At 42.1% G+C, this 16,224-nt stretch overlaps 1 protein-coding gene across 1 annotated transcript in view; it reads right to left on the reverse strand.

The window, feature by feature from the left end:
* tjp3 (tight junction protein 3) overlaps nucleotides 1–16,224 on the reverse strand; it is a 29,959-nt gene that overhangs the window by 2,024 nt on the left and 11,711 nt on the right. The window contains exons 4-28 of the mRNA XM_083940727.1: nucleotides 15,711–15,813; nucleotides 15,312–15,606; nucleotides 15,118–15,221; nucleotides 14,802–14,991; nucleotides 14,013–14,088; nucleotides 13,543–13,640; nucleotides 12,441–12,537; nucleotides 11,733–11,912; nucleotides 11,492–11,595; nucleotides 10,527–10,611; nucleotides 9,726–9,814; nucleotides 9,373–9,469; nucleotides 6,627–6,721; nucleotides 6,339–6,411; nucleotides 6,126–6,199; nucleotides 5,085–5,151; nucleotides 4,840–4,996; nucleotides 3,730–3,838; nucleotides 3,423–3,642; nucleotides 3,129–3,334; nucleotides 2,927–3,022; nucleotides 2,761–2,840; nucleotides 2,460–2,670; nucleotides 2,228–2,328; nucleotides 943–1,518 (exon numbers count right to left, since the gene is read on the reverse strand). Coding sequence (XP_083796853.1) covers nucleotides 943–1,518; nucleotides 2,228–2,328; nucleotides 2,460–2,670; nucleotides 2,761–2,840; nucleotides 2,927–3,022; nucleotides 3,129–3,334; nucleotides 3,423–3,642; nucleotides 3,730–3,838; nucleotides 4,840–4,996; nucleotides 5,085–5,151; nucleotides 6,126–6,199; nucleotides 6,339–6,411; nucleotides 6,627–6,721; nucleotides 9,373–9,469; nucleotides 9,726–9,814; nucleotides 10,527–10,611; nucleotides 11,492–11,595; nucleotides 11,733–11,912; nucleotides 12,441–12,537; nucleotides 13,543–13,640; nucleotides 14,013–14,088; nucleotides 14,802–14,991; nucleotides 15,118–15,221; nucleotides 15,312–15,606; nucleotides 15,711–15,813 — 3,583 coding nt within the window. The remainder of the gene's footprint in view (nucleotides 1–942; nucleotides 1,519–2,227; nucleotides 2,329–2,459; nucleotides 2,671–2,760; nucleotides 2,841–2,926; nucleotides 3,023–3,128; nucleotides 3,335–3,422; nucleotides 3,643–3,729; nucleotides 3,839–4,839; nucleotides 4,997–5,084; nucleotides 5,152–6,125; nucleotides 6,200–6,338; nucleotides 6,412–6,626; nucleotides 6,722–9,372; nucleotides 9,470–9,725; nucleotides 9,815–10,526; nucleotides 10,612–11,491; nucleotides 11,596–11,732; nucleotides 11,913–12,440; nucleotides 12,538–13,542; nucleotides 13,641–14,012; nucleotides 14,089–14,801; nucleotides 14,992–15,117; nucleotides 15,222–15,311; nucleotides 15,607–15,710; nucleotides 15,814–16,224) is intronic.

The raw sequence follows: 16,224 nt of genomic DNA on the forward strand, positions 1-16,224 counted from the left end.
CCCGATGTCAGCCGGGATCAGCTCCAGTCCCCCGCGACCCCGACAGGTACGAGCAGTTGAAGATGAATGAATGAATGATTCTTGACAGTAAAATATGGGTTCAAACAAACACCATTAACTGGTGTTTCTGAATTTTTAAGTGCATTCAAATAAAAATATCTTGCAAGCTTTGTCCAAAGCTGTTATCGTCCAGGCAAGAAAAGTCAACTCGTAGATTTGCTTAAAAGATAAAACTAATTTACTGTAATCGTCAAAATTGTTGCTTTAAATCAGTCTTCCACGGATGGTGCATTCAAATGCTGGTGGAAAAATCAGACAAATCAAATGTCTTACTATGCTGACTAACGAGGGAGGCAAAAAGGATTAAAAATAAAAAGGATAATGTGGATTTTTATGTTATGAAATGTAACTGTTTGGTCGCCAACTCTCACATTTTGGATTTTTTCCACCAGCATTTATAAAACACAGTTATTTAAAGTACACTGGGCCTACAACTTATGATTATTTTCATTATTGATTCATAAAATATGGTTTATAAAATATAAGAACATTTTGAAAAATGTGAGAAATAAATAAATGTACTATAATAGACCATTAAACCAGCAAACATTTATACTTGGAAGCTTATAACAGGATTTTTTTCTGGCATTTTTGCTTAAATAATTGCTTAAATTCTATTTGATGCTTTTAATGTTAAACTATTTCTGCACTTTTAAGGGATTGTAGTGTAAATTTCGTTGTACTGGTATAATGAAGATAAAGACAATTCAATTTAGTTCAACAATAAAGACAATAAAATTAAATGATTTGGGAAATTGTGTATTTTCTCAATTCGCTGACTCATGAGTTAATCAGCTAATTGTTTCAGTGCACTTAATTTAAGCTAAATTACCTCTAATTCGTAAAAACACTCAAAATGAATAAGAGCTACATTGTATTTACCTCTTGTAATTTCTCCTCGATAGCAGACAGACTGGCATGTTGTGGGCTCTCACGGTGCACCTCAGCGTACGTGGGCTCGTCCGCAGAGTACTGAGCGGTGGGGTCGGGGGCTATGAAATCTGGGGGTCCCTCTGAAGGAGTGGTGGGTGCAACGACATCAAACGCGCTGAAATCAGAGTCTGTGAAACTGCGATGAGAGGGGTCTTCCTCCTCAGCAGCACTGTGAGGCGGGCTGTAACTGTCCCGGCGGGTTGCCCTGGGCTCGGGTACGTGCAGCAACGGTGGAACTTCTCTGAGCGAGTACGTGTCGCCGTAAGGTTCGGGGTCCGCGGTGGGGCTGTGGTGTCCAGCGGCGGGCTCAGATGATCGGGCTAAAGCAGCTCCTATTACCCGGGAGCCTCTGGGGAGCGTGTTTTCGTTCGGATCGTGGTAAGCCTCCTCCAGGTCCTCGTTGTCAGTGTAGGCCTCGTCCGTATAGGGCTCGCCATCAGTGTCCTCCAGGTCGCTGGCAGCACTGAGGTAGTCGGACTGGGTTTGGTCCAGAGCATCCAAGTCCTGTTCTCCACCGCTCTCCAACTGGACACAAAAAGATCACTTTCAGTTTGCCACCGCACAGCAAGAGACGTTTAACAAACTATAAGATTGATATTTCTTCATTATTAACCGTTTTTATTTAGCTTCAATCTCCCCTGAAATAGTTTCAATGTGATGTTTTTGCACACTGTACTACAGTTTCACATGTAAATGATATATTAGCTTTTTTTAGCACTTAAGTGTATCATTTTTTATCATTTCATGCTTTCAAACATGAGGTCTAACTCACAATATCTTCCAACATAAAATATAAAATACCTTGATGTGCATCGGTGCTAACTCTTTTAAATTAAGTTAAAATATAAATATATAAGTATCTCTTGTAAGAAAACTGTATATACCTGCATTAAACATCCAATTACATTTCAAAGACTTACTTTAATTTAGCATTTTTTAAATGTTTTACTTTAGTCACCCAGTTTAGGGTGAATTTTAAGTGCATAAATTAAAGTATCTTATGATATTTCCAAAACTAGTTTAAGATGAATTAGTACATGCAAGGCTTTTCATTTATTGCTTGAAGGCTGGAGGCAAGATACAGGAACACTGTACTGAACGCTGCACATTTACTGACTGATTCATTGTCTGACACTGTCTGCTCTGCTGCTGGACGCTTTGCACGGCCGTGGCAACACACTTGACTTAAAACAAAGGAGAAAATGTGAAATAATCCGGTTTGTGTGTGTCGTACCGTCACTTCAGACACCCAGACAGGTTTTGACTGTTGGTGTCGGATCTTATCCTTTAGACTCTCGTACCAAACATGGGAGCCGGGCTGCAGGTCAATGCGTGCTGGAGGGAAAGTCAGGAGAAAAATGTTATGTAACGTGTGAAGTATATTATAAATAAATACAAGTTAACTACACAAATAAAAAAAGACCTTCATGTACTTTATTTCATTCATTTCATTTTCAATAACAGACCTGAGAAAAGGTGGCTGCAGTGTTTCCTCAGCTTCAGGGCCTGGGTGTAAAGGCGTCTGGAGCTCTTGTTGGAGTTGGGGCTGTACCTCTGCCTCATGGCCTTGACGTCCTTGCGGCTGTGAGGGTCCAGGAAAAGCACCATTGGGTGGTACTGGATGTAGTTCAGCCTTTCCACTGCTGTGGGAGTGATGTCCAGAAGAGGGTGCTTGTCCTGCAACAACAGGGGGTGAGGAGTGAGCAACAAAACAAAACAGCATTCATGTTGTTGTTCAAAGGTGTGGTCAACTGAAGACTGGCTCACCTTCTCCGCTATCCTCCTCACAGTGTCCAGTTTAATAACTGTGGAGCTGCTGTCGCCTCCTCCACTGCGAGGAACCATGTCTGCCATGCCACAGAAAGGCATAAAAACGTTTATAATGTGAACATTAGATCAGGAAAACTGCTAAAACTGAGAAGAGGAAACCAACCTGCCACTTCATATTCATCAGGCATCTCTCTGGCCAGCTTCTCCATGGCAATGTCGTTGAGAGGACCCAGGATGACGATGGGTCGTTTGAAATTAGCTGCAGACACAAACAATTCAGGGCTATTGAGACTTGCTTGTTCTCGAGTGAGGTCATGATTCTACGGGACACATCATCTGTGCGTTAGGGTGAAAAACACGCCAACCTTCTCTGAGCAGCACTCGCTCATAAGCTGGGAATTTGCCCTGAATGGTGAGCTGCAGCAGGTCGTCTCGAGTCCGACGGACATTCTTTTCGTTCTTTTTGTTCCCTCTGAGCCCCCGTAGTTTCCAGAACTCGGCTCTCGGCCCCGTCACCTGCCTCTCTCCGCTCACCCGTTGCGACTGCTCTATGCTGGCCAGCGTCTCGGCCCTGCAGGAGACAATGACAGATGTAAGAACTGAATCATGGTGCGTGGTTAAACTGGAAGATTTAAACCACTTTTCCATCTCTTCCTGACCTGGCCTGGTTGGGGATGGTGCCTTTATCCATCTCGTGCAGGTCGTTGCCCATGCGGCTGGCCAGCCAGTTGCCCAACTTCCCGCGGTGCATCGTGTCCACCACCCTGAACACCTCTCCTCTGCTGAAGCTCAGACCAATGGGGCCTTCTGCCTCGTGGTCAAAGTGGGTGCGGATGTAGAAGTTGTCCGCCAGGTTGGACTTGATGATCTTCTTATAAACTGAGAAGATGGAAAAATGTAATTACACTGAGTCACTGACTGACAGCAGCTTTACCCATAATTATCATCTGAGAGGCTGAAACTTACTGTCCATCTTGTTCTGAGTGCAGATCTCAACCTGCTCTCCTCTCTTGATGTTCAGGAGGAAGTTGGCTGCTTCTTCTCGTGTGAAATGACCAAAATCTACTTTATTTACCTGGGAAACAAGTTTAAGGAGTAAGACGTTTTATATTAAGTCAGATACAAAATGACTTTTAAATGCACTATGTGTAATTATCTGCCACTAGGGGTCTCTCAATCAAAACAATAACTAAAGAGTTTGGTGACGTTGTGAAGTAGTGTGGGATTATGGGAGTTGTTGTCTTCACCACCATTTCCATCACTGCAGTCTGCGTCAGTGAATTTTAACAGGAGTCAAATTATCTGCGGAGGTCTCCTCTCCAAAACAAACGGACCAGGTGATTAAAACGGTAAAAAACAAACACATTTAGATAAAAACAAAGCAGTTTTACGTTAAAAACATTTAGCTGCCACTAACGTTTGCTCAGCTTGTTTCTCTGATAACTTAAGATCCAGACGTCAGATGACTTAAATCCTTCATCAGGTTTAAATATAGAGTCAAAAATGACAAATATCTAAAAAGTCTATGAATGAAAAGTAAATTTATGACTCCTGGCACACAACCAAAACACTGACGCATGGACAAAGGAGACATGGCGCCACTGACAGGCGACCCATGAGTATAACATTTGGGATGCAAGTACACAACTCAACAACATATATAGAATAGATCTAATCATTGTTATGTGGAAATAAACCTTTAAATTCCAAAACACTGTAAAAAGATGTTCAACAGCTGACTTTTGCAGATTTCACAGATTTAATTTTTAAACCACACAATCAAGTTATGATGTGATGAAACTCTGAAATAACAACATATAAAATAGTATTTTATTTAACTTGACAAGTGAGATTTGATGTGAAACCTCTGCACATGAGATAAACTGTGCTGACTCATGGGAACACGGTTTTTGGCAGACTGATGACAATCGGCTGACGTGCCAAAATAGGGGCTGTAACTGAGCTTTTCCAGACCGAGATGTTGAAATAAATATTAACCTGTTCATTACTGTTAAGCTTTAAAAAGAGGATGATGATGAACTGCGCGGTGCACAAGTTCACGTGGAGGTCTCTCACCTGCATGATCTGGTCGCCCTCTTTCATTCCCTCTTCGTACGCAGGACTGTTGGGCTGAACCCCACCGACAAATATGCCGACATCGTTGCCCCCCACCAGCCTCAGACCCACACTGCCCTCCTTCACGAAAGACACTTTGTGAAGGTCTGAGCTGTACCTGAGTGTGACAGGAAGGATTGGGAATGTGTTAATTTTCTGTTGAGATGAATCTCAAAGAGGAACGTTGACACATGAGCATTACTCACCCTGGATTAGGTGCAGATGGGAAGGAGTCTGGAGGCAGGGAGTAGATTGGCTCCTCGACAGGCTTTGCTGAAAGAGACACAGAAATGTTGAGACTCCCTGCCGGTGCAACTGATACATGTCGTCTTCGCTGTCAGTTAATCTCACTGTTTATAGTCTAAAAATGTCCAACAAAAATAAACCAAAAGCACAATTTATCACAGCTGTTTGTGAATCCTCAGCAGCTCAAAGTGGCAAATTTAGAGGGAGCAACTTTTCTCATGAGCGAAGCTGAAACCTGCAAATGATCATAGTTTTATTTTATTTTTATTATTACTACTATTATTCATATCATACTACTATATCTACTTTAATTATTATGAGTCATATTTATATTTTTATTATTATTAATGCTTTGCAAGCCCCAACCACAGCGATTTCCAGGTTGATCCAATCAGGAAGCTCCAAAAACTGCAGTTCTCTGAGTGTCCACTAGGGGCAGGTTTCATAATAGAGCAGTTTCTCATTGACCCCCATGTTAAACAGGTCGTTTTCACAGCATCATTAAACCTGTTAAAGGCCTGGTACAAAAAAACATTCTAGTCTGGATGTTTAGGTCATATCTCCATGACTTGAATTTCTTTGGACCAGACTAGTTTTTATTTTATTGGAGGTTAAAGTTTCTGAATAATTAGGGGCGTGGCCTCTTGAGTTACAGCTAGCCTCTGACTCTCACTTCTCCTCGGAGGTTTTTACGTCAGCCAGATGGACATATCCCCTCCCCCGAATGTCACATCAATGCCCTTAATTGGTCAGAGGAAATGAGGAGGAGTCAAAATCTGACAAGATGGCGACTCCCGTAGACGAGGACTACTGGATCAAGTTGAGAGATCGAACCTCAACAGAGAAGCTGCGTCCATTTTTTATACAGTCTATTGTGCTATTACTGCTTTTATTGCAATTATTCACATCATTTTACTATAATTATTATTTCTACTTGAAAAAGTGCAAAAAAACAAAACAAATAACCATTAATCAAACTCAAACATATTCTTGAGTCTTACAGTAGGCAGGTGGGTCGCTCTTCACTGAAATCCCAGTCATGAGGGTGCCACTTCCGTTCGCAGCACGAGGAACTCTGCGAGGGGGATAAAACATCATCTGTGATATTTACACAGTACAAAAGCCCAGAGAAAGATCCTCAAGTGCTTCAACGTCGTCAACAACACAAAGAGTATTTATGTGAGGATAACGCTGATTCAAGTGCTCAGCTGTACCTGCGGTGGCTCTCGTCCCGCTCAGAGCTCCCCGACCTCCTGAGCTGAGACAGCTGGTCCGACTCTGAGGAATCTGAACGACGTAAACGGACAACAGAGGCCGCGGTCAGGACTAACTTTGACCTTTTTGCTCTAAAACTTAACATGACAATACAGCAGAGGAATGAAGGAGTGTGTGTGTGTGTGTGTGTGTGTGTGTGTGTGTGTGTGTGTGTGTGTGTGTGTGTGTGTGTATGTGTATATGTGTGTGTGTGTGTGTGTGTGTGTGACACAGGAGAGTAACCTGACCATCAGGAGGAGGTCTGGTGGGTGACAGGATACGACGAGGAGGCTCCTGCTTCACGACGACTGGAGTGGATTTTATCTCAGGCAGAACTCTGATTCTAAGACAAAGGCACATGGAGTGAACTTCGATTCCTCTCGTGACACACAACAAGAAACAAAACAGCGTATTAAATGTCAGAAGTGAGATCATTCAATCATCTAAACTAAAATGTTTTTCCACACGAGCGGCTAGATCGAAACATTATGCGATCCTTGCAGAAAGTCACGTCATGTGCATCGGTGTGTGAAGTCGTGTCATGAAGATGCAGCATTTCTGTCAGCGTCTTTGCACACATCTCCACAGTGAAGCAGGAACCTGAGAGGTGCACTCACCTTCCTGATTTCTAACTGTGCGTTCTGCTGAAAATACTATTTATTTATTTGACCAGAAAACTCAGGAAGAACTAATTATCGTTTGTAATGGCGGCCCACTTAAAAGGAAAGTTGAATCTAAAGAAAACACGCGTTTGTACGGCTAGGGAGAGCATGTGCATTTGGATGGATTGGATACTGAACCTGAGCAAAGTCCAAATATTAATAAATTCAAGAAGATGTTAAAAAAGAGAGGTGAAGGGATGATGAAGGGATGGTCGGATGAATGCGAGGTCATTTTTTAAGTTATATCTGATTGACAGTGTGGATGTTCTGGTTGTTAATAACAGCTTTGTTTGAGTTGTTTGAGTCGTATGTACGATAAATATCATATAATTGTTTGACTTATGGAGAAGATTGGGACCATATCTACCATATCTATACGTTTATTCCTGTTTTTTGTGTTTTTTAATTATTGTTACAGGAAATTAAAAAATATATACATTGTTGGATTTGTTTGTTTAATAAAATATAAAGTTCTAGCTTTTAATAATCCTACTCTACGGGGAATTGTTGGGTCTATGTTTATCATGAATAAGTCATAGAGTGTGGTCTTTACTTAGTTTGTAAAGTGTCCCGAGATGATTTGGCACTATAAATAAAATTGAATTACTTTATTCTTTATTTATACAACACTAATTCATATTACCATTTCACGTCACATTCATTTCCAATCAAATATGATACTTTTAATCTCTTGATTTTTATAAATCCTATAGTTTCTCAGGATAACGAGAGCCTGAGTGACTCGATTGACTCTGTACAATGACAGATATTTAAGACCAATTAGAAAAGACTTTTCAATTGACTATCAACAAACATTTAACCATCTGTGGGCATATTATGTGTTCACCTGCTCGGGTTACTAACAATAGCCTCTTGGTTTACTGTCAACAGTGTTAGTTGAGGTTAATTTTAGGTCGTGGGAAGTGCTCTGTAAGTTTGGAGTTAGGTTTCTGGTTCATCCCACGGGTCGTGTTTCTTAAAAAATATTAAGTTATTATGAAACTTTTTAATATGAAGCAATGTTTTTCTGATTGCAGCTCTTGAGACTCGACTAAAGACGGGACAAATAATCGTCACAATAGGAACTCACAATAAAATAATCGATGGGAACTACATTACCTTGATAATCATTAATATGTTGAATGGCATTTTCCCCTTTAACCGTGACAGTAAATTGACCACAGCCCACAAGTTACAGTTCAAATGAAGCAGAATTGATTCTATTTTACAGAAAATCCATCTTCTAGGAAGTGAATTAACATTTCTGTGCATGTATTTATCAACCACAACAACAACAAAACAAAGTTTGATCATTTAATAAGATGAATGCATGTAGAAATGATCAGCTACAGCCTTGCTGAGCTTTTCATCATCATTTTTTTATGATTACCTTATTTAAAGTGTAATTCCGACGAAAAATCATGCCATGGTGTTTTTGGCACTTACATTCATCAAATAAGCCAGAAACCCGGTAGAGTCGTTAACAGCCAGACATGGCTAACACTGACTAGCTCGGGGGAGTATGATGAAGGCATTAAAGAGTCTTTTTTAACCACTAATGCTGCTGAAAATAACACCAAACCTCTGCAGCAGCATGAGAAGAGTCCCTACACAGAAAACAAAGCACCAATGGGCTCCTTCCTTTTGGATTGACTTTGGTAATCCACTTGAATGGACTTTACTATGACAGGAGCTGGTACAGGGGCCAGTAGGTAAGTCTTTAAAACAATCTTTTAATAAACTCTGGGTTCTCTAACTACGTTGTTGGTGCTTTGTTTTCTGTGTAGGGACTCTTCTCATGCTGCTGCAGAGGTTTGGTGTTATTTTGAGCAGCATTAGTGGTTAAAAAAGACGCTTAATGCCTTCACTGTACTGCCCCGAGCTAATCAGTGTTAGCCACGTCCGGCTGTTAGCAACTCCCCCGGTTTCTTCCGTTAATAGTTATTACACAATAAAAACTGTCTCAATGTCTTGTTTGATGAAAAAGACCATGGGATGATTTTGCGCTGGTATTACACTTGAGATTGTTTGCTTGTTAAAAGGACGTGTCCCATCTGTGATGCAATAAAAATATAAACAAGGTGATTCCAGTGTGTTTTAGTGCTATTTTAAGAGTTTCGAGTATATTCTGATGATTATCTCGATAATATCGTGAATTGCAATTATTTTGGCCGGGATAATCATAACAGGAAATTTCTATTATCGTCCCATCACAAGACTTGACTGTTGGGAGGTGGTTGAATACGAGTAACTTCTTCGCTCATTAAATTCTTGCCAGCAGACAGCGGACATGTTGTAGAGAGTCTTAGAAGATCATACAGGTGTCGCTCACCTGTGTCGGTTGTTTGCCGTGTTGGAGTTTGTGCTGCCTGTAGATTCCCTGCGAGGGACAGACGTGTAACTGGCCTCTGATTCAGACTCTGAACGAGCTGTGGAGATCAATAAATAAAAGCTTTCATACATCAGCACGTCACTTTGGACGTATTTGGACAGATATTTATTGGCCTGCAGCTAAAAAATGTAGATGGCCGCGTCTGAAAAAACACATTATTAAGAAAAAGTTGATTCATAGTGTTAACTCCTTTGTAAAATGTGCTAAATTTAAGCCACAAATAAGGCGTCAGAATCATGAAATTCAAACAATACACAGTGTAATGCTCACTGACTCAGTACAAACAAACACACCGTTGTTTGGCGGATTGCTGGCAGTGACAGAAGGGGCGCTCCATCGTGGCGGCTCCACCGGGGACTGCAGGGCGACATCTGGCAGGACTCTGGAAGAGAACAGAGGGAGGCGGGAGTGAGGGAGGAGGAAGACAACAAATCTCAGTTACGTTTGGAGAGGGGGGACCCGTGGCTAATATGATGACTATTGATGAGAGGATGAGACTGAAATGTTGAATATTCACCTTGGTGTCTCTGAGGGAAGCTCTCACTTTGACGGTTAACTGCTTTGTAACTGATCAAAATTAACCACTCAGTAGCATTAGTAGGATTTCCTGATCTAGTTGGGTCGTGTTTGCTATCAATTTATAACATGCTGAGTAAAACATGCAGATTTGTTATCGGGGAGCTATTCTACAGATGTTTGATTGAAATATTGTTGCTTCAGTGATAAGTGTCCTCTGTTTAATCAGCATTTAGCCACATACAGGAGAGGGACATGTTCAGTGGAAGTCACTTTTATTTCATTGCTCAACAACATGTCAACACAAACACAAGGTACACAGTCAAAAACACAAATCAAGCCAAATCAAAGGCTACAAAATGAGACTTTTAAAAAGGCACAAAAAGAGCAAATCAATCAAAATCACAAGACAGAAAAGGGGTCATTTAAAATTTAAAAAGGTAAATAAAAACACGTGATTAGCTAATGTTAAAAACGGGAGAGGCGTGCACAGTCTGCTCAGAGTCCCAGTCCATGAGATCTTGTTGGGTTTCAGGGAAGGGATGGGGAGGGGGGACTGGGTGGAGCTTCATCTGTACCTGTATCTGCTGAGGGAGTCCTGACTGTACGTGGTGCTCTGCCTCTGAGGAGGCGCCAGGCTGACTTCTGACTCGGAGTCAGATTCTGAGAACGAGGAGAGCAACAGTTATAAAATATAGCAGATTAAAACAGCAACAAGTAATGCGTTCACTGTGCTGCAGCAGAACAGCCAAAATACATGGGGAACAGACTTGCAGCGCACATGGGGGGGGGGGGGCCCAGCAGGGTTGTTTTTTTTGTACACAGACGCCATCAGCAGTGTGTGGCTGCTGCCAGCTTCACTGTGTGCATGCTGGGTTTTATAATGCAGATGGTACTGCAGGTTTGGAGTTTTGTTTGTTTGTAGGTCTGTTTTTTACTCAGTTTTATGTAGTTTTTACTTGTCGGAGGGCTGTGTAGCCACGCGTAGAGAGGAAGAAAATAGGAGAGCCATGTAAAAAGAGAATCTTACTGTGGCCCATGCAGCAGCTTCAATTGGATATAATAGACGTTCTGCCCATGTATTTTGTCCGTTAAATAACAAGTATGTTATTGTTCTGTTTTTTTTTGCCTCAACCAGATGGTATACAAGCTGATATATAGTTGCTTTAAAGCCACTTTAAAGCTGATATATATAGTGTTTTATAATGAATACATCACTTTGAGTCCTTACAAACATGTTTTTTCATTATTCAGACGACGTGACCCTTTGATATGTTTACATAAATAACTACAACTATAGCCAGCTGCTGTCAGCCTGTACAAAAAACACTGACACAAACAGAGGTTACTGATTATTTCAACCATGGTTTAAAAATACTGCACAGAGCACCTTTCAAGTTTGTTATCCACCCACAGTGGCTTCATGTGACTGTTGACTTTCTGTTCAGCAGCAAATATTGTCAAAGAGGCACCAGGCAAAGTCTGGGACGTGTACATCAGAAGGAAGTTGGATTGTTTTGGTTGTGTGTGCGTGTGTACTGACCTGGAGGCCGGACTCTGACAGGAGAGTTGACCCTCCTGAGCGTATCGAGACTAGCCATGACGGGGGAGTCTCTCTGCCCTGCGTGGTGCAGATCAGGAAGAACTCTGGGGGCGGAGAAGAAGTGAGGAAAAGACCGTAAGGACATGTTTGGTGGAAGAGCAGATTTGATTTCTCTTGGTAGGCGCTGTGACTGACTGTGTTCCCTAACTGCAGCCTGAAGTGAAGTCAAGCCTGGTCTTACTTGTATCTGCTGTCTGGACCGTGGCTCTCTCTGCGTGGAGGGGAAGTGCTGTGGTCAGAGTCAGAATCTGACACCGGCCTGCGGGGCCGTGAGGCCGAGGAGGAGGCACGAGAGGTGCTCCAGTTGGGGACTGCAGGAGAGGACCGTGGGTTGGGGAGGGTGGACATACCAGACAGAGATCTAAAGAAAGAGCAAATCAAAGATTTTAACAATTTACTCCAAGTAGTGCATGTTTCTTTCATTCTAAAATGATTAAGATGAAAGTCAGACTGCTACTGAAACTAAAACAAACAACTCTAAATGCTTCCACAGCTGAACAGATTACTATAAGATTCAAACAGAAGTGTACAGCAACAAAAAAGTGTGCTTTCTCCTAATATCGCCTGATTTCTGTCTTATATGCATGTAAATAGATTTAAATTTGTGGCAAAGTCACTAAACTGTTCTGCTTTTAAGAGTTTGGTAAACACTCATTCACAGGTTTGACACAAAAGGGCTGTGAAGGTGATACGATAATAAACCTGGTTACATTCCCAGAAAGAATAGTAAAAATGACTAATGATTCTTCCATAAAACGGTATTTTATTGGATGTTTGAACCTCACTGTATATTAAATCTTTCTTCCAGGATCAGTCGTGTAAATATCTAGCAGCCATGTGATGCCCAAGCAGAGTTTGATCAGTCACACAGTAATGAAACTGAACTGACTTGTATTTGCTGGAGTGATCCCTCATGTCCGGACTGTCTCTCCTGACAGGAGGAGGAGGAGGTGAGGCACTGCGGTCCGACGCAGAATCAGATGGAGCTGAAGAAACAATAATCAACAGTTAAAAAAAAACAATCCCAATTAATTCTTGCAGCTACAGAAATGTTAAACCTTCATATCGAAGTCCAAATTATTATTTTTTTCCGATGTTTTTTCATTGCTGCAGACAAATACAGTATCCAACAGTAACAGTAACAAATATCTTTATGTTTCAGATTTCTAATAAAACAAAGAACAAGACAACAACAACAGATGATAAACTCATCTATTCATACCAGGTTTAGGTATTTACGGATTCATTAGTCTCATAGGCAAAAGCAATAAACAACAGGAATTTATAATATAAAGCAGGAAGGGAGGAGTTTAACAATAAATAACAAATTCATCAAAGTTTGGGTCAAATTAGGACACATGTCTCATCACCATCTGGTTTCTACTGCAATGTTTAATGTTTAAACCACCCAGAATGTGAAAAGTGAAAGTGATGAGGGGGATTTCAAGGCCAACAGAATCCTTTGACGAGCCAAAGGAGATGTGATTATTTATTTAGTACCCAAGGATAAGACCAAATTACTTGGTACACCAACGATGGCCATTTGGTTCAATGAGGACCTCTGAGACATCTGAAAGGGTTTTGAACATCAAGGTCAGAGCCGCGCGTGAGAGAAACGGCTGAATCTCACCTCGCCTGGATTTAATGAAGTGAATTCTATGTAAAACCTTAAATTGGATGAGTTCGTCGTGAGCACATGATGATGATAGTTGACCCGTTTTAGTCGCCTGTTAGCTCAATATCTAAATCCCTCCCAATGTGATTTGACTGTCTGAGTGGAATGATTTTCTAAGCTTCACGCTCTCATATAAGAACGGTATTATAGCTTTTTTTGAGCAGGGAGCACTTTGAAAATGTGACTATTTCTTCTGAAAGGCTGTTTATAGGTCTGTTCATATTTTTAAAAGGCACCTCCATTACTGTTTGTCTGAGTGCATGATCAACAGCTTATATGTAGCTCTGGTAACAGAGTGATTTACGGCCGGACCGACCTCTGCGAGGGGCGTAGGATTTTACAGGAGGCCGAGTCAAGGTGGAGCGCATTGGAGATGGATCCCGAGACTTGGGTGGAGGAGGTTCAGCTCTCGTTCTGGGGAAGAAAAAAAAAAAGATACACAAATTCTTCAGTGCCTTTCATTCTTAAAATAGGAGCTAAAAGAGCAAAGTTAATGTTTAGTCTATTTCAAAAGAAACGGCACAATATATGATGAATTCAGGAAACTGCAGCCTTAAATATTATATCACTGTGTTCATCTCCTGTTTGCTTGCTCTACACAAATAGCACCTAAGACAACATCACATGGTCTGGTGCTTAGAAAATTCAATCAGCAGCAAGTTTTGAATTTTGGCATTCAGATAAATCCCCCTTACAAATAACAGTGTTAGAAAATACACTGAACTATTACAAGATTACTACTTCTACTTGATGTTTATCACTCCTGGTGGTGGGAGTTCTGTGTACCTGCGTGTCCGTTTCTCTCTGGTGGGTTGACGGGATGTTCTGCGAGTGGCGCCGTATTCATCAAGGTCTGAAATGTCTGATGGGAAACATAAAACAACTTCAGTTAGTTTCTAATTGATTTTTCTCATTCATGTCATTGTGTTTCCTCTTAAGCCCAGTTTAGACCACAGATCCACAGATTCCCGCTGAGATGCATTGCAACTTTCAACTACGTGCGATGTGCACGTCTGTAACGCTCTGGAACCTGCGAGTTCACACCATTGAGACGAGACGGTGCATCATCTCCATTACAACGACTCTATCTACTTACTAGCTGTCAGTAAGTCGAGCATTAAAATATAGATGAGGACAGAGATAGTGAGATACGTGCTAAGGCTGCATTTCCATAAGTGATGAAAAAGCGAAAAATTTCTCAGGTTTAATGCTTTTCCCTCAATTACGGCGCTCCCTCTCCTCATTTATTCTCCAGCTCGTTTGACCGTCTCTGTCCCTTTTTCTCGCTCTCTCTCTCTCTCTCTTGCGTGACTTCGTTGAGCCTCCATCCAAAACTCGACCAACTGACAGTTTGTAACTGACCTGACAAGCAGACTTTGCTGCGCGCTAACTGTCACAGGCAAGTTCACTGCAACGTTTTCCTGCAGAGTTCTTGAACAGACTGGTCTCATCACAAATCTTCGGTCTGAACTGAGCTTTTCACACTGTGGTTTAGATCTGCTTTTACTCTCGTTTAATGCCCCTCCTTTCCTCCCTCCCTCCCTCCCATCCTCCCTCCCGATATCCATTCCTCACCCTCCAGTTCAGAGCTGCTGTCTCTGCGGCGGTCGTCTTCACTGTTGGGGGCACTGTCCACCACCTCTGGGATGCTGACCAGGAACTTGCGGTCGTCCCTGAGGACCGTCATGGTCAGTTTGCCCCTGCTCTTTTCCACCAGGTGTTTGGTCTCAAGCAAGGAGAGATTCTCTGTCGTCATGCCATTGATCTGGTCAAAAGAAAACATTTAATGAGAAAAGACAAAAACAAACTTTAAATATGTTCTTCTGACTGACGATTACATTCAGAGCTGTTGTTGTGTTTTTAGATTAATCATCCAAATCTTAATTTTCACCTTGAGGATGAGGTCACCCTCCTGCAGTGTTCCTTCTTTTGCAGCCAGGCCTGTTTCTGTCATGTGCTTGATGAAGATCTGACTGCCCAGTTTCAACCCATATTCTGCAGAGAGACGAAGGGACAAGAGTCCAGTCAGACATCAGTACTCTCCCTGCGGGGACGTCAGGGTAAACAAACGTCCTCAGGTCTTACCATCTGTTATTCTCTTTTTATGTAGTGTGGTTTTGATGGGTTTCTCTACAACATCCTGATGTGGCAGCCTCTTGTACCCCGATGACATCAGCGGTAATGCGTTCCCATAACCGTTGCGGTCGGGCGAAGAGCTGCGGGCGCGGTAACGGCTGCGGTTGGTCTCTCGGTTGTCGCTGCCGTCAGAGTAGCGCCGTGTTCGTCTGGGAGGGTCGTTTTCCAGCAGGTTAGAATGGGAGACGGCCCGAGACGGTCTGGTGGTTGCTGGGATCTGGATCTTGCGAGGGCGTTTCACTGTCTGGAGAGAGAAAGACATAGAGATTCAGAGACACAAGTGGGCAGCGATACATCGTAGATTAGAAGTCATTTAGACGTTTTAGTTTGTGCTTCCTCCATACTCACTACGTTAGCAGTCTTGCCACATGACTTGAGGGTCTGAATGGTGAAGTTAGAGTGGACGTTCTCCATAGACACGCCATTGACCATGACGATCTGGTCTTTGTAGCTGCGGAGCAAGTAAACACACACGTGAGACTGGTTCTGTTGGTGGTTCACAACCATCCAAGTGAGAGTCTTTTCACACCTTCAATGTCTTTGCAATATCTGGTTAGTTCTGGTTTCACATTGTTATGATGTGAACACACCAACGAACTTTACTGATGTTGTGTTAACACCAGTACAACTCGTGTGCATACATGGATATGCGAAAACGTGAACACTTTTCACGGACCCCCTGGCAGATTGTACGGAGCCTCGGGCCCCTGAATCACTGCCTTAAAGGAGCTGCACTACTCCAATAACATGGCGCTTCCTGTAATTTAACCATCCAAATAATGCTTTCACACTATAAGTGAAGGTGCCCAATCCTGCTCCTGGAGAGCTACTGCCCTGCATGTTTTAGGTTTCTCCCTGCTCT

The sequence above is a fragment of the Echiichthys vipera genome (assembly GCF_963691815.1).
Source record: "Echiichthys vipera genome assembly, chromosome: 3".
Lineage (NCBI taxonomy): Eukaryota > Metazoa > Chordata > Actinopteri > Perciformes > Trachinidae > Echiichthys > Echiichthys vipera.